General features: G+C 42.3%; 2 protein-coding genes across 2 annotated transcripts in view; one reads left to right on the top strand and one right to left on the bottom strand.

The window, feature by feature from the left end:
• Positions 1-24,515, bottom strand: part of LOC119659500 (protein NASP homolog) — a 129,188-nt gene that overhangs the window by 43,292 nt on the left and 61,381 nt on the right. The gene's annotated exons all lie outside the window — the stretch shown is intronic.
• LOC119659501 overlaps positions 20,530-24,515 on the top strand; it is a 56,401-nt gene continuing 52,415 nt past the window's right edge. Inside the window, exon 1 of the mRNA XM_038067627.1 lies at positions 20,530-20,945. Within this exon, the coding sequence (XP_037923555.1) occupies positions 20,663-20,945 (283 nt within the window). The 5' untranslated portion in view covers positions 20,530-20,662. The remainder of the gene's footprint in view (positions 20,946-24,515) is intronic.

Genomic DNA, 24,515 nt, shown 5'->3' with positions numbered 1-24,515 from the left:
TTGAATGTATTCGCTATCCCTTCACTGGCTTATGCATTCGGAATAATGCTGTTGAAGAAAACTGATCTGGAAAATGTCCAGCGGCAGATACGGACAACTATGTCCAAATTCTGAATGCATCATCCAAAGTCTGCGGTGGAGCGGATGAACCTGCCTCGTGACATCGGAGGTAGGGGCGTGGTTGACGTGGCGGCACAACATCACCGCCAAGTCGACTCGCTGCGCGCTTATTTTTACAATAAAAAACGGGTGAGTCCCTTGCATGCGGCTGTCTGTAAGGCAGACTGTGCGCTGACTCCACTTAACTTAAAGGATCGATCTTTCAATGAGTGGGATGAAGTCGGACCAAGAGCGGATCGATGATTGCAAGTCGAAGGCAACGCACGGTAAACACGTGAATTGTCTTTGGCAGCCATTTGTCGAACAGATGGCTATGTGCTGGGGAGCTCTTTGCTGATACAGAGAGGTTCATGTGTGCCATTCAGGACGGCGTGGTCGCCTCCCGAGCTTATAAAAAGCTCATAATGAAACAACGGGTGGAGAACGACCAGTGCAGAATATGTGGTTCGGCGTTAGAGACGTTAGACCATGTCATTTCTGGCTGTACTGTTATGGCACCGGTGCAATACATCACCAGGCATAATACTGTATGTAAGGTTATCCATCAAAACCTTGCATACAAGCATGGGCTGATCATGGGAACATGTCCGGTCTACCGATATGACCCGCAACCAGTACATGATAGTTCTGATTACAGCATGTATTGGGACCGGCAAGCTCTGACTTATCGCCATACTCGACATAACATGCCTGACGTACTGTTAGTTGACAAGACGGGTCGCTCCGCATATATTATTGATGTTGATATCCCCCATAACAGCAACATTGAACGGAAATACGTGGAAAAGAAGGTGAACTATGAGCCACTGGCTCGGCAAATCAAAGAAATTTGGCATCTCCAGCGGGTAGCTGTAGTTCCCATAGTATTGTCAGCTACAAGTATTGTACCTAAATCCCTCACGGCTTCCCTTGATGCCCTGGAACTTTCGCACAGTCTGGTTCAAACCATGCAGAAGTACACCATTCTGCATAGATGCTCAATGTTGCGAGGAGTTCCCGACGGATTCTCCCATTAACCTACCACCGGCCACCATCACCAGCGCCCCTTTAGTTTTTAAGTAGGTAGGATCGTCCGAGCCTAAATGCTTGGCACAGGACACAAAGAATCATAGGGTAAATAAGCGGAGACAACTATGACGTGACCCTCTTGTTATTAACCTGGTATTGACCGCAACTAGTTCCTAGGAACAGAATTGTCTCAGCATGTTTTCCGCTAACAATTTTGGCATCAGGAATCAAGCTCTCAGTCTGGAGTACCTCTCATCGAAAAAGATCCTAGTCCCAATGATCCCACTGCTACCGATTTTCTTACAGCGAACCCATGGCGCTAGTACCAGAAATATGTAAGGAAGACGCTTTAGCATGTTGTAGGTTACCTTGACTAACCTTTATGTTTGTGGCGGAGAGAATTTCTCACATAAGATGAAAACAAAACCGTTATACCCGAAGTGTCCAGCTTCCGGTATCCCCAGTTGTTTAAGATTGAAGGAAGGGCTGCAACTATCGCAAAGATGCGGGCACTACAAGATGGGTAGATTTTCAACAGATCGTGGGAATTCAAAAACTAACCTCAGTGCTGCGTAGCTTCAATTAAAGGTCAGTTCCGCAGCGAATTTCATTAAGTCAAAAGGTAAGTCTGCCCAGAAGGAGAACCTTTGCAGCAATTACCCACACAGGAGCTCGATCAGGACTTCAATATGAAGTACAGTAACGCAAATACAAAGCCGATATTATTACAAGATAAAACTGCCAAATTTTTTTTATCAAAACAGACAATTCAAGAATCAACTATGCAATCTTTCATCAAGTAAGCGTTGAAGGCAGAGGTCGCTAAATTCACGAAAAAAAATATCCGACTTATTCTCTATTAGCCAACTGTGCACTGACAGCTTTTGCATTTTTCATCATTCAACATGTGAGGCTACCAAAGGGGTGACAAAAGCGGTTCACTCATGGAAACTAACCAGCATTCCCCGTAGAGCAATTTGAAATTAGGATGTTGTGAAATTTCCTAAACAATTTATCACGTCTCCAATTCTCACGGTGCTCATTCGAAAAGCTTCCAATGTAATGAATATTTACGACAATACTAGTAGATTACGACCCACAAAAAATTTGAACAACCCCAAATTTTCAGAGCAAAAAGAAAAACAACAATTCAGGGACACTTTCTTTGAGCTTTTAATGGCCAGAATGCCCAACGATCAGAATTGAAGTTGAATGCTTACTTAAACATTCAGTGGGGAACTAATTGGAACAGCTCGCTGCACGTACTCATGCATAATATGTACGAAGTCTTAGATAAATTTGCTCCATTTATATAATATTTAAACGTGAATGCTCCAACTTTGTTATCAACTTAGCATCAGCACGTCCTTGCGTGCTGTTCAAGGCAAAATAATTAAACCGACAAAAGAAATGTGGTCTTTCTTATGCAAATAGTTGACGGGAGATTTCCTAAATTAAAATTCGATTAAACACGTAAAGTTTTCAGGTATACACGCATTTGTGCCCGAGCTCAACTAAAGGAAGGCAAAGGAAATTTCCGAACAAATTTAAAGTTGATTCCTTGGAAGCCTGTTGTCTTAAAGATGTTAGCTTACAAACTCTTTGGTGACATTTTTTATGCAATTTCCTGAATAATTGCTAATGTAGGAAATAATCAGCACTTTTCATGAGAATTAATACGAAGTCCTTTTCGATGGATTGGTAAAATATTATAGTTGAAAATGGGACAACTGTCACGTGTTAAGCGTGGTAATTCATGATAACAAGATACATGCTATGATAACATTTGGTTGCTACATATCCAAATTTTCTCGAATGGTCACATTGTTTTCTGAGAAAACATTTTCCTACATTGAACTACATGCACGTGTATGTAACTGCCTGTTACTGGGCGGATAACTCCAAAATATAAAAAGGATTTTGAATTTCATGAAAAGCTTTGCTTATATCGAGTTATGTTAACATCAAGATTTTTACTTCGATGCTTCTAGACCAAATTTCAGGAAGACGATCCTGACCCATGCATGTAAAATATTCACTTGAAATTGTCTGGGCGGTGAAACCTGGCAGAAACTAAGAGATCTGAAAAGGATCTGTTTAAAAAAAACTTTTTTTTGGGAGATATTAGTTGAATTAATTCGGAATTTAAATCCTTTATTTATATAATTTTACAGGCAGCTTCAGCTAAGTTGGTTTCCTGCCTATTGCATGCAATTTTCCTTCTTCCATTTGGAAGTAAATTTTTCTCTTTTCATATACAGTTTGTTAATGGGGAAATTGTCGCATAAAAACAAGTTTCTTGTGAGTTGTTGATGTAACTGATCGCGGAAAAAGGGATAGTGTTTGTGAAATAGTAAAATAATTCACAAGAAAATGTCCTATACTCGAGCGCTGATTGCCTTTATAGGTTCACCTTGCTGTAAAACAGGAAGCATGACATGCCGCCTGCCATCCTGCCCTGTCTTCGAAATATCCGTGTTAGCAATTGAAGATAATATACTAGCAAAAGTGACCAACCTTAATTATTTCATTGATTTACCGTTGGGAACATATAGCTGTATTCGTTATGATTTCTCTCGGATTCTCAGTAATTTTTGAAGAATGTTTGTCACGCTCTCCCATCATCGAATATGATCCAATATGGTCTCGGCAGCCATTTAAATTTTAAAGTGCCAGTAGCACCCAATGCCACTCCTGCCTCTTCATCAACACAGCCACGGGTATCTAGGCCAGTTCTTCATTTGATTTTGCCCCAGGACAAAATAACAAGATGATAGGACGCAGACATCGTTAATTAAACAAGTCGGAATGCTGGATGCTTCGAGTATTAACGTTTTGTATTGTTTGGCGTAGGAAAATGTCTCCTGCTGCTTCAGACAACAGACAGGCAAATGTCAGCAAAACGTATCAGACAAACAACTGCGTCTGAATCACACATTAGATAGACATTCGTCAGACAAATATCTGAGTCGGCAACAAACATTTGTCTGTCTGATGTCTAACGCAGGCTCAGAAATTTTGAGTGACAGATGTCTGCCTGATGTATCAGACGGACACAGAGATTTGTCTGACACAGAAAAAGATTTTGTCTGAAAAAGACATTTGTCTGAGACTTTTTTTCCTCAGCCTTCGTTCCATTCACAAGCGGGGTCGCTTTGTCGTGATCGGTTTCGCTATTTCGTTTTATCAAATCCCTGATCGGGATGCAGTCGCGAAGCTTTTAAATTCCTATCCTTCGACGTTCAGACGCCTCTCTCGTAGGTACAACCTCATATCAATCGCGGATATCCTCATTTCGGATGTGATCAAAGCGTGTCACGCCACTAGTCTAACGCAACAACTTCGTCTCCATTACCGCAAGATGCCGTTCATTGTCTTCTATAGTCGGTCAACAGTCACAACTATAGAGAGCGACAGGAAGGACGACATTGTGGTAAATTTTAGATTTGAGACGTTCGTTGATACGTCGATCACAAAGAACACCAGTTGTGGAAAGCCACTTCATTCAGGTTACGTTAATGCACGTAGCAATTTCATAAGGCAGCTCTTCATAAGCTGATAGCATTGACCCGAGACATTTAAATCGCTCAGGGCGGGTCACTGCCGCTGACAGTGATTGTGCCTGTTTCATGGAGATCGGTTATGTTTGAGGCAGACATCTGTCTGTCTGTTGCCAGACAAATGTCTGCCACAGAAAAAGATTTTATCTGAGACAGACATTTGTCTGCCTGATGCCGACATTTGTCTGACTGAGCTTGAAACTTTCCAAGATTACGAATAATAAATTTCTAAAATATCTTAATATCTTGAGCATGCGTAATAATTTTTTCAGCCCGATAGCATAATTCATTATTGAAATACAGAGCAATTCATACACCCATCTCCGAAAATTGTGTTTTTCTGCTGCTACGATTGAGGGCGCTGCGATCACCTTAAAGAAAAAATTAAACGGCATTTTAACGTGCGGACTTAACCACAGTCCGCAAAACTAGGATTATTAATAAATATTGAAAGCAAAATTATTTGATGCATTGTTAAACTTTTTTTTTGTTAATTTTGGTGGTTAATTCAAGGCTTCTTGAATGAATAAAAAAAAAAACTACTGAATGAATCGCAATTATACTAGTTTGCTGACCGTAGAAATTTGTGCCGAATAAATCGTGAAAATTTTAAAGAATTTCGTTGTACAGATTTTGGGCTATGGTGGCAGCAGATTTTCAACATACAGTTTTGAGAAAAACGTATTTAAAAAGTAGAATGTTACTTTTAGTCATAAAATCTGAACTGACCATTAATCTGCTATACCTAATCCATAAACCTTAGGTTTCTTCAAGAAATACGTGTACAGTCTGGGCTTCAATTCTGGTCCTTTTAGGAAAGTCATTCGAACGTTATTCGGACTGCGCTTTATTACGGCGCTCTCGACATAAATCAGGCATGTGACAAAATACGTGCTTAACACTATAACTCCCGATCGACACCGAACATCAAAAAATCACTTTGTCCATATATTCTACACTATATCTAGATACAATTGATGACAAAAAAAATCGATTCCGCGGATCCGATACACGGGATGACCTCTTTAAGTTCTGCTTTCCCAGATGCTTTCCAAGTCAACCTTAATAATACATATATAGATAATCTGGATGCCGGATAGCTGAATGGTTAGGGCACCAGGCGGTCGAACGAAAAATCGCGGTTCAAATCTCACTGGAAGCAGTGGGATTTGTAACGTGGTTTGACGTCGGATACCAGTCGACTCAGCTGTGAATGAGTACCTGCGTCAAATCAGGGTAATAATATCGGGCGAGCGCAATGCTGACCACATTGCCTCCTAGTGTATCGTTACGGTCTTGAATGAAGTGCTCTAACACACTTCAAGGCCCTGATTCAATATGGATAGTTGCGCCAACCATTATTATTATTATAAAGATAATCCCCCCCCTCAAAAAAAAATTTAACTACTCATAGAATAGATGATTGTGCAAAGGTGGTAGTTTAGACTGAACGAAGTAGCGCCTAAAGGGGTTTCAAATACTAAATGGCACGCTTGAAAGGATTCTGCTCAGAGAAGAACATTAGTTTTTAAGATTATCTTGAGAGCCACTGAAAAGCCATATGCTCTCGCGAATAACGTGGAATAATCTCCTGCTGAAAATCATTTAAGGACTTTTTCTTCAGCAAAGAGGAAATCGTGGTTGTCATTAGAGAGAGGAAATGCGTACTACTCACTACTCACTATAATGACAGTTCTGCATTGCAATCTCGAAGTCATAAAATTGGCTACCAGCTTGGCTGAAAGTATGTGAATTTGAGGAATGCATCAAATTCGGCCAACTAGAAGTAAATTGTATGTTCCCTAAGAACGGTTGATATTCCCGTCTCTCATTGGTTTTCACGGCAGCCACCTAGAGGTTGGTATGATATAGATGAAGGACTCAAGAAGGATTACTTCACAGGTACCAAATTATTGTGAAACCTCAAGTACAATGATTTACCTAACGTTCAACAAGTAAATGAGGAGGAACAACGATGGCTTGAAACGCTGGATGCGGTTTTGAAGACCTCGCGACAGCTACCAGATCAGGCCATTGGTAGAACTCATCACGACGAGCGGACCCCACTTGTGAATGGGACAATCCGCTTATATCTCGACATCTAAATATTAAAATTATAGTCAAAGTGTATTCAGTGTTTGTAGCGCTAAAGTTAACGATTGAAAAGTAGCACCGTTTCCGTCACAAGTAGTAGATCTTATTTTGCTAATGTAACTCGGCACTGAAGAAGAGAACAAGTTGTTCCCGAGATAGAATATAGAATGAAATGGATTTTACGTATATTTCATTTATATCTGTATTCAAACATTACGTCAGCAATGAGAAGTGGATGAATAGCTTTCACCAAAATATACATACGTAGTTTCAGGTATTCTTATGAAATCACAGTGTCTCCGTAAATGGACTTTTCCTGAACAACACTATGGGGCGTGTGTGTGTGTGTGTGTGTGTGTGGTGGGGAGAAGCTACAGCTTCTGAGCACTCAGGCCGTGTTGGCCCATTGTACTCGCGTCCCCCGTCTAACGGAATATTCCGGATTCGTTAACGTATCGTAGGATTTCCGTTAGTGGATGTGATGCTACCCGTCGTAATTGGAGAACATCGGCACCAAAGATTTGATGCCTGATACGTCCATAGGCGGGGCATTCACATAGGAAATGCTCCGTGGATTCCGCTTCCTCATTACAGGAGGGACACGTATCATCTTCGGTAATTCCTATTCTGAACATATGCCCAGCTAGTGAATTATGGCCTGTCAGAATGCCCACAATACACCTGCAAGTCCTCCTGCTTTTCGACAGGATAAACTTTGCGGTACGTATGTTGGGTTCTGGCAGGAAAAGTTTGGTGTGTCGAGCAGCATTAAGGCTCTGCCACCTGTCATTATGGGAAACCTGTTCCCAGTTTTTGAAAGCAGATTTAGCCAATGCTACTGATACCCCAATTGCTGGCTCCGGTCCCGGCATAGGGGAGATTGACCCCTCTTTCGCTAAAGCGTCCGAGATTTCATTTCCTTCTATGCCACAGTGACCAGGTACCCAGAGTAGTTCCACCGTATTGAATCTAGACATAGAATTCAAACGGTTTCTGCATTCCTGAACGATTTTCGAGGTGATCAAAGGACTGCTCAATGCCCTCAGTGCAGCTTGACTGTCACTGCAGATTGCGATGCGCCTGCCCTTCAACCGCTCGTCAATCACCCAGTTTGCCACCCTTAGGATCGCATAAACTTCGGCTTGAAAAACCGTTGCATATTGTCCCAAAGGAAAAGCCCACTTCTCGTTTTTATTCGAGAGGTAGACTCCGGCTCCAGAACCCTCTTCTGTTTTTGAGCCATCCGTGTAGAAGACTTCCGTATATCCCGCCACGCATTCCTCTGGGTCTTCCCAGTCCTCTCTACGCTTCAGGGTAACTACATATCTTCTACCAAACAGATGTATGGGGACACGAGAATCGGAAGGCATTGTAAGAACTGGATTCAGTCCTCCCAGTAACTCTTCCAATGCTCTGTGCCCCCCACATCCGTTGTTTTCCCATAGATCTAATCGAATTAGCCTATGAGCTGCTCTCATTGCAGCGCTTTGAATAAATATATCCAGGGGCTGCAAATTGAGTAGTGCATTCAGAGCTGCGCCGGATGTCGTGCTCATGGCACCAGTGATACCCAGACAAACAGTTCTTTGCAGTGCAGCTAGTTTACGGTGAAAACCTTTTTGTCTCACTTTAACCCACCACACTACGGATGCATATACGAACATCGGCCTAATGATGGCAACGTATATCCACATTACCACATGAGGTCTGAGTCCCCATGTTGAGGCAAAGGTCCGTCTGCACAGCCCATAAGCTGTGAGAGCTCGTTTCATCTTTACCTCTACATGTTTGTTCCAAAGAAGTTTTTTATCTAGAGTAACCCCCAGGTATTTCACTTCTTCGGAGAGTTGAAGGGTAGTACCCCTCATCTCAGGGAGGCAAAGTCCATCCAGTTTTCTCCTTTTTGTGAATAAAACCATTGTGGTTTTATTTGGATTAACGGACAAACCATGTCTAAGGCACCAGCTGTCTATCAAATCAACGGCACGCTGTATATTCCTACACACCGTTCCAAGATCCCGATCAACAGCAAGTACAGCCACGTCATCAGCATAAGCTTGAGCGTGTATTGGCAAATTTTGCAGTTCGCATAGCAGTGAGTCGATCAGCATACTCCACAGAAGCGGCGAAAGCACACCTCCTTGGGGGCAGCCCTTCGTTGCCTCCGTAGTCAGGTAGCGATCGACCCCTACCTCAGCGCACAGCAATCTTTGCGTTAGCATAGCATGGATCCACTTAATTAAAGCATCATCAACACCATGCGCTCTGGCGGCATCACAAAGTTTTTGAAAAGGCGCACAGTCAAAAGCCCCTTCAATGTCCACAAACACCCCCATCGCGTACTCACCATTCAAAGTTGCATCCTCTATCTTTGTGACCAAAGAATGAAGAGCAGACTCACAGGACTTTCCACGTTGGTAAGCATGTTGGTTTTCACTAAGTGGGTGTGACCTAAGTGCCTTTCCACGAATGTGACGCTCCACCAGTCTCTCCAAACCTTTCAGCAAGAATGAAGTCAAGCTGATCTGTCTGAAGTTCTTTGGATTAGAATAGTCATCTTTCCCAGGTTTCGGTATGAAAACTACCTTAACCTGTTGCCAAGAAGAAGGCACGTAGCCCAGAGCAAGACATCCTCGAAAAATATTTGTTAGAGGTCGCTCTAAATGCTTCATACCCTCCTTTAGCATTGCCGGATAGATGCCATCCATGCCAGGTGCTTTGAAATGTTCAAAGGACAGTATCGCAGCTCTCACCTTTTCAAGGGTAACAACCGCTTTCGCAGTGTTCCAGTTCCTCTTGCAACACTTGCGTGTTGAAGGGGTTGCAAGAACCGTCAACTCTCCCCCTACCACTTCTCTCACCCGTTCCCCCGGGTGGTGTACTTCCAGGAGGGTCTGTACTGAGTCCAGTCTGGAGTTCGTGAAAGTACCGTCGGGTTTTCTAAGAGAATCCAACTTGGCCGACTCATCCCTTTTGAGGACTCTGCACAGCCTTGAAGTCTCCCTTTCGCCTTCCAGTTCCTCACAGTACGCTCTAAAGGAGTCTCGTTTCGAGCACCTCACGAGCCTCTTATATTCACGTTGTGAGTTCCTGAAATTTAACCAGTCTTCGTTCTTGTTACTTTTGCAAGCACGATTTAGAAGTCGCCTGGTTGATTTCCTGAGTTTTTGCAGTTCTCGGTTCCACCAAGGAACTGTTTTACCGCTTTGGCCTCGGGAAATAGGACAAGCCTCTTCATAACACTCTAAAAGTGTGTAGTTCAGAGTTTTCAATTCATCTTCCAGCACCAAAGGAGTCCTTAGTCGCCTAGGGAACTGTACTTTATTGCCAAGAAGTTCATTGAACTTTGCCCAATCCGTTTTTCTAGGGTTCCGCCTTTGTACTGCAGACTGTTCGCCCGCAATAGTCAGATTGAATTCTAGATATCGGTGATCTGACAGTGAGACCTCGTCTAGCACTCGCCAGTGTGTAATCAACTCTAACAATTTTGGGGTACAGATTGTTAGGTCAATTACTTCGCTTCTTCTCGGTCCCACGAACGTAGGGGCGCACCCCACGTTTGCAGTCATAAGACCAGCTGAAGTGATGAAATCAAATAGCTTCTCTCCTCTTGGATTGCATTTGCTACTGCCCCAACAAATATGTTGAGCATTCGCATCGCAACCTATTAAGAGTTCGAGACCACTTGATTCTGCATACGCCACCAGATCCCTAAGTTCTTGCGTCGGTGGAGGATACAAAGAATCATAGGGTAAATAAGCGGAGGCAACTATGATGTTTTTCCTCACTATGGGGCACGATAATGTACTATTCTGTCACAGTACGAAATTCCCTTCGGAGTCTGCTCCAAGCGAGATAGGGAAGCGCTTTACACATGGTGACAATATAAATTTAACAGCTTCCTAAGAAACGAGAAGGATAAACTTACCCCAATACATACAACAATTTCGACCTTTTAGATTATAACAATTCCCTTCTTCTTCGCCAATAGAACGTGGAGTCTTTGATGGAAATATTTGAGGGTCTTTTCCTATATAGCCTACAGCCCCAACCTAAACCCATACTCCCCAGTCCATCATAAATAACAGAAAATATATCTTATACATACGAGTAAGATAAGATATAACCACGAAGTCTAGCAACGCAATTATCAAATCCTTTCAACAACCTCGCGCATATCATATGGTTAACAACAGCTTCATTATTACACACCACAATGCTAACATACACATATCCTTAAAATCAACAATTTTACCTTTATTTCATTTCAAAATTCTCTCCCTTTTATTTGAGCTCACAAAACCAACCTATAGCTTATGCACACTTTCCTAAAGTTTTGTGGATTACTACAAAAGAGATTCATTAAATTCACACAAAAGAGAAAATGAAATTGTTCCAATGCAATTATTCCAATCCAAAGCCCCCACATACGCGCTACTCCCACTTTAGAATTAAAAACTAAACTCTTGCTCAGTTCCACAGCAAAGGATCTTTGTTCTAAAGTCACTTCAAGCTAAACAGATTCTCATTAAAAATGACTGCAAATTGCACATCTGTGCATGAGGGATAAAAAATCCTTTTCTCGCGTGAAATAACCATGAGCAATGCGTACGATTTTAATGACTCGTTTGCTTCGAAAACCCTGACACTTCAGGCTGTATATGAATGTCTTATTTTTTCAAAGCAGTCCTGCACCAAGTGAGAGTTTTATGGCAATACTTAGGCATACCCGGCAGAGTAGGCTGAGCTACTTGGAAACGTAAGGAAACGAGTATGTTTTCTAAGATTTCCACTCGTAAAAAGGAACTCCTCGACAGAGAATGTATCTTGTAGAGAAAACATGATGTTCAACCTCAAATTTTATATGAATATATTGGGTTGAAAATTAAATGACTTGTTGTTGTCTTTTTCTCAAACTAAATTACTTTATTCCGAAGATTCTATTCGGGCATACGACAGGCAATATACCTTGAATGCCTTCCAAGACTTCAAAGTCCCATTCAACAATGGTAGTACCAAGAGGATCTAACTATTATAGAATAGGATTGGAGGGTATCTTATGCATTAGATCTGTGAAACAGCTGCTCCATCAAGACCATGACTAGAGATTATCCCTAGAGCGGAGCGACGAAAACATAAGAAAATTGGACAGAGGCAGAATGAAGGTGGAACTACACAATCAGTCAAGTAAGACAATATGTAGAAATACTGACATTCGGCAATTGGTATAAACCTACCATTTCTACAGTAGATAGAGGGCATCTTTGCCTTCGCCGTTCTGATGATTCAAAACGCTGATGACCTTCCAAGTTGCGACCTTGCTTTCGCTAAATGTTCGGTTGTCCTTACGCTAAAGATAAGCAAAATTAAAACAGAAAGCTCTGGGAGTATCACATGAAACTATTCGAAAACATTTGATTTCAAATAATTTTAAATAACAAGATACAGTGAAGAAACCTCTATTGTCCTGCCAAATGATTCGCTTGGTCACTGGAAAACATTGATCCCGACTGAAATTGCGTGTTTTTTAGAATTCTGTGGCTGTACTATGTGCTTGGTGTTCCTCGCTTAGTCAATTAGTCCAGCGCAACGTTAAAAATACAATCAATGTGCATCTTTTGGGCTGCTCCCAAAACGGTTGGAATCTGTAAGAAAACAGGACTGGATCTTACAGTAAGACAACGTCCCAAACCATAGAAGACGTCATGTCCTCACGCTGGAAAAGCCTGCACAATCGTCTGATGCTAATCCGATAGAGAAGATTTGGGCCTGCCATGAGCCAAAGCTTCGAGGAAAATGTGTATTGAACGTATGCATTGGAAATACCAAGCAATTATTACGTATTGCATCGGAACACCTTTTATGTATGCATATATGAAAAAAGCTTATTGAATGGATTTATATAAAATATTCCTACACTGTTTTACTTGATTGACTGTACACATATATATATTCGCAACATGATGTTAGTATCATGGATGTTTCGCGTCGTACTCAGTACTCAAAAAATTAGCTGTGTCCTGCACAGGATACGGACTCATAGATCCAACTAAAATTAAATCTAATGTTATTCACCATTAAGACGAGTTTCATCTTCCACAGATGAAGCAACAACTCTGTCACTCCCTTTCAATATAAAGTATCTTGATGTGATCCCGGACACCAAGTTACATTGGCGACTAAACATATTATAGAATTGTGGTTGCCAAAATACCTTCGCTAAAAAATAGACTTCGTACGAAAATGATTCTATGAATGTACCTGGCCATAGTTCGTCCGATCCCTACGCCTGAACGTATGCCTGGACTTCCTTTCACTCTTCCAAGCTTTGCGAATCAGAATAATAAACGAGACCTTATGGTCATAGCAACAGCTTCGACTTGATACGAAGAAGACTTTGAGCACCTTCAAAGGAATACGCTGCGTGTAAAATATGTTTGAAGGGAAACTAGGCTACAAGAGTCGTAACCAAAGCGAAATGAAAGGCCGGCAATGTCCCCAAGACAAGAATACGCCACTCTATTTTTCAACGACAAATTAAAAATAAGCTATGGATTCGGAACGGGAGTTTTGGATACACACAACAAATCTTAACCGTAATCGTCCAGGATATGCCTGCATTTTGTTTAGAAATTGTCAAAACGGGAGAACTGTTGGCGGATGAGATGTCACTTGACACTTAAGCGAAAATGTAGCTACTTCGAATGTCGCACATTTATCTGTGCTAAATCGAGTAAGATTTAGCCATTCTAAGACAAGAGGTGAACACGAACCAGACACGTGCGAATGCTGACAGGATTACAACAATTAACATGATGCCAATAGAGGACCATGCCGCCAGACTCGAGATACTCTATAATACACACTATCAAAGTCAAAGTAAGGAAGATAAAACTTCCTTTCCGATTGACCGATTCTAATTAGAGCCAAGTAACACAGAGTAGGTAAACCGTTTTTCAGTAAACCTAACCGTAGAGCAAGAGAAACCTCTAACTTTACGGTTAGGATTATCATCATCATCATCATCAACGGCGCAACAACCGGTATCCAGTCTAGGCCTGCCTTAATAAGGAACTTCAGACATCCCCCCCGGCGCCACGGTCCACCAATTCGATATCCCTAAAAGTTGTCTGGCGTCCTGACCTACGCCATCGCTCCATCTTAGGCAGGGTCTGCCTCGTCTTCTTTTTCTACCATAGATATTGCCCTTATAGACTTTCCGGGTGGGATCATCCTCATCCATACGGATTAAATGACCCGCCCACCGTAACCTATTAAGCCGGATTTTATCCACAACCATCATGGTATCGCTCATAATCGGATAGGATTATGCTTCATAAATTTCACAGTTGACTCCAAAATGTAAAGCAGCCAAGATTTTACTCCCTACCCTTCTCTAAGGACCATAGTCTTCAGAGAATGGTATCAAAACAGCACAAAAGAGGGATAACTATGCTCCAGCTCGCAGTGTGCTTGCCTTGGGCGTTCGTTAGTCGAAGCTAGCTTCAGCAGTCGCTTAGGTAAGATGTCCTTGACTGCGAACTTTGGCCTCGGTGGTAATCCAAGCAAAAACGACAATGCTATCACCACGAAAAGCAAAACATCAAAGTTGGGAATATGATACCTAAGGACACGTCAATATTCCAGGAGTTTCTGTCCAGAGAAGTGGGCGCCATTCAAACTAACTATACCACAGGAAGGGTAAAAGTTTCGCCATGAAAATTCCAAATCGAACAAACAGTTGAGTCATAGAAGGATTCAAAAGTGGACATGGTCTCTAGGCTATTATGAAGGATTGACTATACTTACAATCCAAAAATATGTGTCAAATTATAGGTACATTGGCCCATTAGCTAATATGTGTTTACCTCACAACACACAACATATTTCGGTAGCTATATGTTACCTTCTTCAGTAAGCTTCGAAAATGAATATGAATAGAACAGTGAGAACATCTTCATCTTCAAAGCACACTGAAGGAAGTACCATGTAACTACCGAAATACGTATCTGGGTAAATAAAATAAATCACTGACTTTAAGGAAGACTTTTATTTTTTATTTTCAAATAATTGAGTGGAAATGAGGGAGAAATCCTGACACAATTCATATACAATTGTCTGGCGGTGGTTATTGTGTTGGGCTTTCCTAGGAGACCTCAGGGATGCCTCTCGAAAAAAACCCTTAGAACTCTTAGCTCATTTAAACGCTACTCATTAGTTCTGAAAGTGAGAACCAAGGAAATGTCGCTTAAAGCCTTCGATTTAACACATCGCATTATGCAAGTTAATGAGAAAAGTACATGGTTTTGAAATGGAGGCACAACTGCGCTAATTGAACTTGCATAAGGTTTTTGTGAAGCTACCCAAACCAACCAACTGTCTAGACGAGGCAGTCTCGGATGGCGCTTTATCTGCTGTGCGTAAAAAGAAGCTCTTCCTTTTCAATCAATGCACATTTGTGCTCTAACGCGTCGTTCTATTTACTTTCCTTCCCTCGGCGCGCTCTTGATTGCGTTATCACCTACCTCCACCATTTTCTGTTTGTCGTTAAATTTTTCCTTCCGCTATTAACTCACTATATTGTTATATGTTGCATAAACAGCCAAAACCCGTCCCTTCCCATTCGATTGAAGTCAATTGCTGCACAACCAAACTTTTAAGCAGCACTTTGAAAGAGGGGATTCCTCTGTATTGCGTAGCCAGCAATGCAATTGTCAACCCTCCTGTAACTCATCCACTGCGACTTCCGCTTCCAATCACATCGCGTACGCCCAAGTTCTTCATTGGAAATAATATCAAGCCAGTGTACTCCGATGATATGTTGCAGAAAGGTGTTCGCGAAGGCTAGGAGTTTCGAGTGACAATGGTGGTCACTTTCCCATATAGCAACCCAGCGAGGACAATAGGACAGAACAATCTCAATTTGATATTGCTGTTGAGATAACTGCATTTCTAAATTTTAGACAAGGCCGCGAAACTGGATCTACTGCTGTTAATGCTTTAGGCGACGTCCAGTACAGTGCCAAGGTCGGAAGAAACCACCCTTCCTAGATATAAAAATTGATCGACGCCTTCGATTTTCTGCCATCCGACCGACAACTTTGGTTTTGTTGGTGGTTATCTTCAGTTCGACTCTGTTGGCCTATCTTTCCAAATCCAGAACCATTTGGCCAAAGTCCATGACCCGATGATATAGCAATAGCAACAATTGTCACCAGCGCAGTCGTTGTGTTTGATAAATGTTGATAGTGCATTGCACTTTCAATATCCTCCAAGGCAGTATGAAGAACGTCACCCATAAGAAGAAGAGATAATATTTGCAACAAAATGCAGTGTGGACTCCGGTTTGGACCTCAAATTGTTCTGAGATCATAAGGACGATAATAGCTATTAGTTTTTCCGGAATATCCCTCTTGCATGTCAGATAAATTACCTGTTAACGCTATCGAAATCTTTCTCGAAATTGATGAAGAGGTGAGATGAAGTGACGATGTAACCTCCCCGCACTGCTTCAAAATGATCCGTATCGGATGGATTCCAGGATTATTTTAGTTATTTATTATCTTTGCGGTAGCAGGGAGCACGCAGATACTCCTCCCATGGTCACACTCAAAACGGGTTGAGTGGATTGGAATCTTAACGATCATCCCCTTTTTCTACTCTCTGGGGAAGGTCTTGGATTCCTAGGATTTCCGTATAAGTGGAAGCAGCAGATCTGCAGAAAGTGAAGGTGCGGGTAGACGATCAAGCTCAGCGGCTTTACTCTGTCTGAGTGCATTGATGGTCGAGATGATTTCGCAGCTGTTTGGAAGAACAATCCAAATCCACATTCTATGGAAGCTAGCCATTTCATCCACAAGAGGCGAAACTTCACCAAATGTGGTACGATTAAGAACCGTGATGAAGTGTTCCTTCCGTCTCTTCAACTGCTCGCATCGTAGATGAGGTGACCGATAACGTACCTAAAAACACCAACGAAAGGTTTGAGACCCCATACATGTCTTTTAGTGATAAAATATACATTTCTGACGGCATCAAAGTCGCTTTCGTCGTGGCGCGTACTAGGATGAACTTTACAGGATTTCGAACGGTATCCGCTTTCGAGCGTGTCACGCTCGCCATCACCCGCAGCGGGCAATAGAGCCTCCAATCCCTTACGTTCATCCGCTTCCACGATCTCAGTCGACCAGATTTTATGACGCCCCGTCGCCCACTGTAACCGGTCCCAATGATACTCAAACGAACACGGGAGGATGCTGCAATAGTGACAGATCACTTGCTTCCTGCCCGTGAAAAGAGAATTTTCGATATTTTCAGGAGCGTTACTTAGTGTATCTGTCATCCGGTCAGCAAGATAGCTCTCCCACTGTCGAGGATCATGCAAGCGTTCGAGGATCATACGAACATTCGATGCGGAACTTGGGCGATCGTAGTTCTCCAATCCTAAGGGAAGTGGCAGATGCAACACACAAGTGGATGTAAGCGATCATCAGATAGTGATTCCTTTCAAGGCCGATATCAACGCATCTCTTGTTATGCACACCCAGGCAGACAACTTTCAAATCCACTACTGATGTAAAGTGGTTAATCTTCCACCATTATCGTTACGGTTAGCAAGACCGTGCTTCGCATCATATGTCCTAGCAAGGTGTTGTCAAAGCCCACCTTGGCATTGAGTTTAATTGCACGTAGAAAGCATCCTTCTTCACTATATCGAAAGTCCCCGTTGGTGCATAGCACTGTATAGCTGAATTCCTTCACCTAGAGCGGAATCTTGCAGTCAGAAGCCTATCAGAAACCGTCTCACAGGTCAAGAGAGCGCGCCTTCCGGTAGCCGTCAGAAACACCCTTACACAGAATTCGCGTCTGTTACCACCCGGCTTTCCAGAGTACAAAGCATATTGCCAACAGTGTGACGACAGAGAGGAATACTCTCCAAAACCCAGTTCCTTACTCTGCTTAGGCCCAGAATTTCCAGCTTATATTATTGGAAGACCCTCGGTACCGATATAGCGAACAGTATGCACACGGACAGAAACCAATCATAAGACATTTTCCATAGCCAACAATAGTGAGGCCAGTCCCTATTCGAGGCGTCGTTGGCGTTTCGGTAACAATAAAGTTTCGAAAATTGCAGGTTGCTAGCTCGGAAATGTCTATCCCTTTTAGTCACCTTTTATGACATTGAATGTATTTTCAAGCCCCAACTCACGGGCGGAAAAAGCAGAGAGAGAAAGAGCTTTTCCTTTTTTAGTTTCATTAACGCTGAGAAAATGAAGAATGTTGGTTAGAGTTCTTCAATTTCAACCAGAGTGAAATTTAGATGGGATGCGCTGGATTGGAACCTGAAAATTACCAGTACCGCCAACAAATTAATAATACTGTAAGTAGTGGGTAAAATTACAATAAAGAGCAAAATGGTATAAAGTAAAGATCGTGAATAAATTGCATCGCAAACGGTAGAAGTAAGACCCTGGAAAGAGAGCACATAAGAAGAATGAAAGATCTTAATCTAGGTTGGAGACGAACACAATATGCAGCAGGAGGGGTTTATAGGTTAGCTCTTCCTGCATGGTTGGCGAGAATTAGCCCGGATGATCATTTTGGTCGTCCGTAAAGGGTCGTTACTAAGGAAGAAACGTAAATAACTGCAAAGAGAACTTCGGGTATGTCGAATAGGCTGCATGGGGTGGGGGAAAGACAAAGCACACGAATGGCTGCATTATACTCCGCTCTCGCATAAACTCTTCCAAAAACAAACTGTCACATAGAAGAAATGCTTCGATTTTAAAACAAATTCAAAGACATCAATTACATTGACATTGGCATCTGTGCCTATTATCAAGTATCACCATCATCATCAACGGCGCAACAACCGGTATCCGGTCTAGGCCTGCCTTAAGAAACTCCACACACCCCGGCTTTGCGCCGAAGTCTACCAATTCGATATCCCTAAAAACTGTCTAGCGTCCTGGCCTACTTTATCGTTCTATTTCAGGCAGTATCTGCCTCGTCTTCTTTTTCTACCATAGATATTGCCCTTATAGGCTATCCGGGCTGGATGATCCTCCTCCATACGGATTAAGTGACCCGCCCACCGCAACCTATTGAGCCGGATTTTATCTACAGCCAGACGGTTGTGGTATCGCTCATAAATGTCGCCTTTATGTAGGCTAGGTAATCGTCAATCCTCATGTAGGAGGCCAAAAAAAGGATTCTTTGAAATGATAAAACAAAGACTTGTTGTTTCTTTTTCATTGGTGTAGATACTTATTCTTGCAAATACCGATATTTCGGGGACCACTTGTCCCCTTCATCAGTGCTAACAAGTAGTAGTAAACACCGCATAATTACACTCAGGATGATTCTTCTCCCAAACGCGGCCAAGAGTTCGCAATCTTTTTTGCTAAGAACCCAGGTCTCCGAGGAATACAAAAGGACTGCCAAGACCATAGTCTTGAGGTTTGACCCTATGGTGAGACGTTTCGAGCGACGCTGACGTTGCCACCATGTACTTCGTCTTGCCTTCATTAATGTGCAGCCCAACATCTCGCGCCGCCTGCTCGACCTCGATGAATTTGGACTGTACATCTCGGTTTGTTCTTCCAATAATGTCAATACCGTCAGCATAGGCGAGCAGTTGGGTGAATTTAAAGAGGGTGGTGCTTCTTGCATTTACATCTGCTTCACGAATCACTTTCTCCAGGGCCAGGTTGAAGAGGACGCAGATAGGACGTCCCTTTGTCTTAAACCGTCGTTGATGTCGAATGGTCTAGACAGTGATACTGCTGCTTTTAGCTGGCCTCGCACATTGGTCAAGATCAGCCTAGTTAGTCTTGTCAATTTCGTCAGGATACCGAATTCTCTCATGGCTGTGTAAAGTTTTACCCTGGCTCTGCTTCATAGGCATCTTTAAAGTCGATTAAAAACATGGTGCAACTGATCTCCATATTCCAGAGAGAAAATCTGATCGGTTGATGATTTGCCTGCAATGAAGCCTCTTTCGTATGGGCCAATGATGTTCTGAGCGCATGAGGCTATCCGACCTAGCAAGATAGCGGAGAATATCTTATAGATGATATAAACAACGTGATACCTCGATAATCGCTGCACTGAATGATATCCCCCTTTTTATGTATGGGACAGATAATATATAATAATTATCAAGTATAATTGACTAAAATGACAAAAAATTTGTTTTCTTCTTCCAGACTTCACCTATCATCTAAATGATTGCACCATAGAAATCATTGACATCCGAATTCTACAAATTCGAACCACCAAATTATATATCTATATAAGCAAGACCATCGACAAAATCCACTTCTCGCTGGAGACAAATTATTAACAAGATGAAAAAACGCGATACGGATTTATGACTCATAAAAACAAAATCCGGGTGTCGCTATAAAGTGACAACCCGTTGTGTTCCTGAACTTAGTGTAACATCACCACCATCCGAGAATGATAATAGATACGCTAGCCCATCTGTAGTTGGTCAAGCTGTTTTAGATGCAGCTGATACAGCGACCACACCAACAGCACCGGCGTTGGCAGCAGCAGCTTCGTCTGCACAGAATACATCATCAACCGTGGCGGCGACACCATCATCGAATCAACAGCAGGCGGCAACTACCCCATCAGCCCAATCAACGACATCGGTTAGCTACACTAATAATCCAAATACAACGAGAAGTTGGCCCGTTATATATAGAAATCCTTGCCAATACGACTATGATGCTCTCTACGCGATAAATAACAATAATAATAATAGCAATTACAATTGCTCCAGCACTGACGAGCTCTCCAACGAGAAATATAACGATTCTAACTTTATTTATGAGCGGGCTCGCAGTCAGAGTGTATTTCATAGTTATAAAATGCAACCCCAGAATCAAGCGCCCGTTAGCAATCCCAATGATACTCAGACGAGCACGGGGGGATGCTGCAATATAGGACCCACCCCGACTCCCGTCATCTTTTTGTTTGTCACGTTGCTTATGACGACCAGTGCAACAGCCATGCTATGCGCCGCTATCATGACCGATCATTGGGAACATGTCACCTGGGATCGTACTAGTTTAGATAAACTTGCGAATGAATCCTCGACACACAATTTGCATTGGTTGTTGGATGGACGAGTCGCGAGATTACCAATAAAGAGTAAGTACAAATGATTCAAAGCTTCCGAAATGTGAATAATACAATAATTTCCCGAAGGCATTTGAAATGTTTTATGTCCTGAAAATAGTCTGTCCGGGAAATGTGAACCATCGACCAGTGGGAAGATATATTGATGCCATCATCATCTCTCCTCGGAGAGTGGATTTACCACTCATCCATTAATTCAATATGATAAATCCTATGATTCCGCTGAATAGTTTGGAAAACTAGAAAAGATTGGATTCAATTTTGTATCCAAAATCCCAATGGGGCGCGAATACGGAAGTAAAATAAAAAAAAAAATTGGAAAATAAACCAATTAAACTTGCTTTTGATGCGATACTCGAAGTTAGAAATAAAAATTTCATTTAATTTTTTTTATATACGAATGAGTTGGCCGAAAACCCAACTCTGACTTTTATCAACGGACCGAATTAATTTTATCGACCAACAGCACCATTCACGTTGTTATCTGATAAAGAGCATAAAGAGGGAGAACAGAAATATCTCATTCAAATTCAGAGCCCACTAAAAAGATATACAGAAGCGTGTGATCACGAAGCGAAAGATACAAATTGGAAACTTTTTCTCAAATTTTCAATTGGCTATATAGCTTTGTTCTCATCAGTCAGATGTTACTACAATTGTTATCTATCGAAATCCCTCAAAATATCTTTAACCAAATATTCTTTTACTATATAAACCAAAAATGGATGCAATCGATAAGCTACACTGCTTTTTTGCTTTTGATAAAGTAGTGAACAGAGCTTCAGATAAATGTTGAAGAAGTCCTATCCAAGTTTTAGTAAGGATGTTGAAAATATTCTCTATAATTAACGAGCCTATTAAAATCACGGTTGAATTTCTACGCGGCATGAAATTCATAATGTATACGAATTTTGTATGCCAGACTACTCTGTTCAATGGATTTCCACCAAACTTTCCAATTTCGTGCTCTATGTTATGATCTGTATATATATTTTTTTTTTACTTTTCCCGTTGAGTAGACCCTTAACTAACTAGCTAAAACTAAGATCAAGCCCTATATTATAGCTTACATTGCTGCAAAATTTCGTGGTGCTATGAGGGTGGCGGGTCCTGCAACCAATTATTGAAAATTATAGTAATATACTATTATTATTTTTATTTGAAAGGATATCGATATGGAAGGTATTTCGGAGCCTAGCCAACATATATTGGCAGCCTATTGTTTTTTTCCAGATTTTTCGATTGGGCAGTTTCTGCGAATGGCCCCGTTAATTAATTATTACTTTCGACCCCCCGAACTCCTCGCCTTTCAAACAAATGTCAAAACTAAGACCAGCTTTGGAAAGTACTAACCTTTCATTTGATACCCTACACGACTACATTTGGTGGAAAAACAATGTACACTCCCCTTTTGCATTCCCTTAAATTCGACGTAAAAGGATCTAACTCACTGTATGCGTGAGCGTTCACAGTTGCCCCCTTTCCACCAAATTTGATTGATAGATAGATAGATAGACAGACAGTAGACTGATTTTAATAAGGTTTTATGTTACATAAAACCTTAAAAATGGTGACCATCCCCCAAATACAACGTCACTACATGCGCGGGTGTTCATAGATCCACTAGATTCTGCATTACTGCATCGCACGAACCAAAGCCAAGAAAGACATCAGGCTGGTTTATAAAAGCATTGTAAGCGCAAACCTTCATATTAGTGTGGCTAGATCAACAGACTAATACATGCGCCTAAATGGAAGGAGCTCTCCATATGGCAACATACATCGACAAAACAGCTGACGCGTCCACTCTAGATGCACATTGCCCAGTTGAACACCCACCTACGCATGGAGTGCTAGCTCACCAACCTTCGATCAGTTATCACTGAGCCAGATACTCAGAGGGCGGTAGTTAAGACCGATCAGGTGCAGAAAGAGCCACATAAACCCGAAAATCCTTCAAACTACCTGTTCAGCGGAGTAAAAGAGATTTTTTTCAGGAACCCTGCTTACGTCTGCCTCGAAATCTATGGGGAAGTGCCTACAGAACGTGATGGGTTAGCTCCGAACCCGATCGTCCCCACAGATTACGTGTCCTACTCTGTTCTTAAGGGGTTATTCGACAGCTTCCAGGGATCTGTGAATATGATATCAATTAATGCCATAACAAGAGACGGCAAGCTCAAGATGTGCAATAGAATAGACGGCAACAATGCCCCAAGCCTGGCCAGAGTACCGAATAGGACCCTTCAACCTGACGTGAAATCTAGACTGAATATGTTTTCTGAGTTATTCAAAGCGTGCATGTCTAAGAGAATATTTCCTGCAGCATGGCTGCCAAACCTCCAGGCGAGTCACCGTCCTACAGATCCATCTGTCTTCGAGACACTGTAGGAAAAATGACAGAGCAGATAATCTACAATAGATTGCTCCAGGTTGTTGGGAACGAAAAAGAGTAGTTCTAGCAAATATTGTGTGGTAAGCTATTTAGCAGAAAGAAGGCTCCCGTATGGCACCAAGGAAAAACCCAGGAGTACGGAGGGGCTTTGTACTGGACCCATTTCTGTGGATTTATTTATATATTTTGCTGTTTATGGAGGGTAGGTACCACTATTGCAAACAAATTCATATCAACTCGAATGAAAAGGGGTGTTCGTACTTGGACGCGCACTTGTGTGCCAACGCTTAAAAATCACCCGCCACCAAATAAACCCGCTTCAAATGTTCCCCACAACCGACGAGCGTTTCCAATATATCCATCTGGACGTTGTAGGTCTCCTGATCCCTTTGCAGAGCCTTAAATATTGTTTAACAGTAATCGACTGGCCCTCCAGATGATATATATATATATATATGGTTGCCCTTCACACCTAGGTGGGATTTAGCGCATCAACCACATGTAAGAGCCATCAATCGCGATTACCTGACATGCTCTTCAATCCCCCCACGACTTCCCGAAACGGTCGCACGCAGCTTCTACTCTTCTGCCCCAAGTTCCCCCGGGAGCCGCCTACTCGCCGGCCATCTTAGGAGTGAAGCCCATAGTGTTTTACGTAGGCACCTGTCGTGAGACTTAATCCTACGGTCCTCTTCAGGCACGGATTTTGTGACCACAATCAGAGCCCCGCTGAGATAAGTAACAACGGTACCAGTCTATACCAAGTGTATGGCTTAGCATTCATACTGGTGGATGCAAGAATTACCTAAATCTCTACCGAACTATGGAGTACGGCACCCGTGTTGATACGCAACACCACGTCGAGGCCCGAAGGTCTCTTCTCGCTTGAGCATAACCACAACCACCACGAAACTCCCACTAGGGAGGCCAACCGCAAATAACCGAGCTGTATTCACATACAACAGGAGTTCACCCGAAGTATGTGAGTCCAGGGGCTTTCCCGGTTCCCATGGTACCACTGGTTTCGTGACCAATTTGCCACTTCAGATGAGTCCCCGTGCAGACTCGGGTCTGATCGCCCTGATTAGGTCTTTGGAGCATTCGCCTACTGAATCACGGCCGGCAAACCAAAGTGATTACAGCGTCTCCCGGTGCCACCACTATGGAGGTTCTCCTCGACCACTTGG

The sequence above is a fragment of the Hermetia illucens genome, chromosome 6 (genome assembly GCF_905115235.1).
Source record: "Hermetia illucens chromosome 6, iHerIll2.2.curated.20191125, whole genome shotgun sequence".
Lineage (NCBI taxonomy): Eukaryota > Metazoa > Arthropoda > Insecta > Diptera > Stratiomyidae > Hermetia > Hermetia illucens.
The sequence above is the reverse complement of the archived record's forward strand: the minus strand, read 5'-3'. Positions and strand labels throughout refer to the sequence as shown.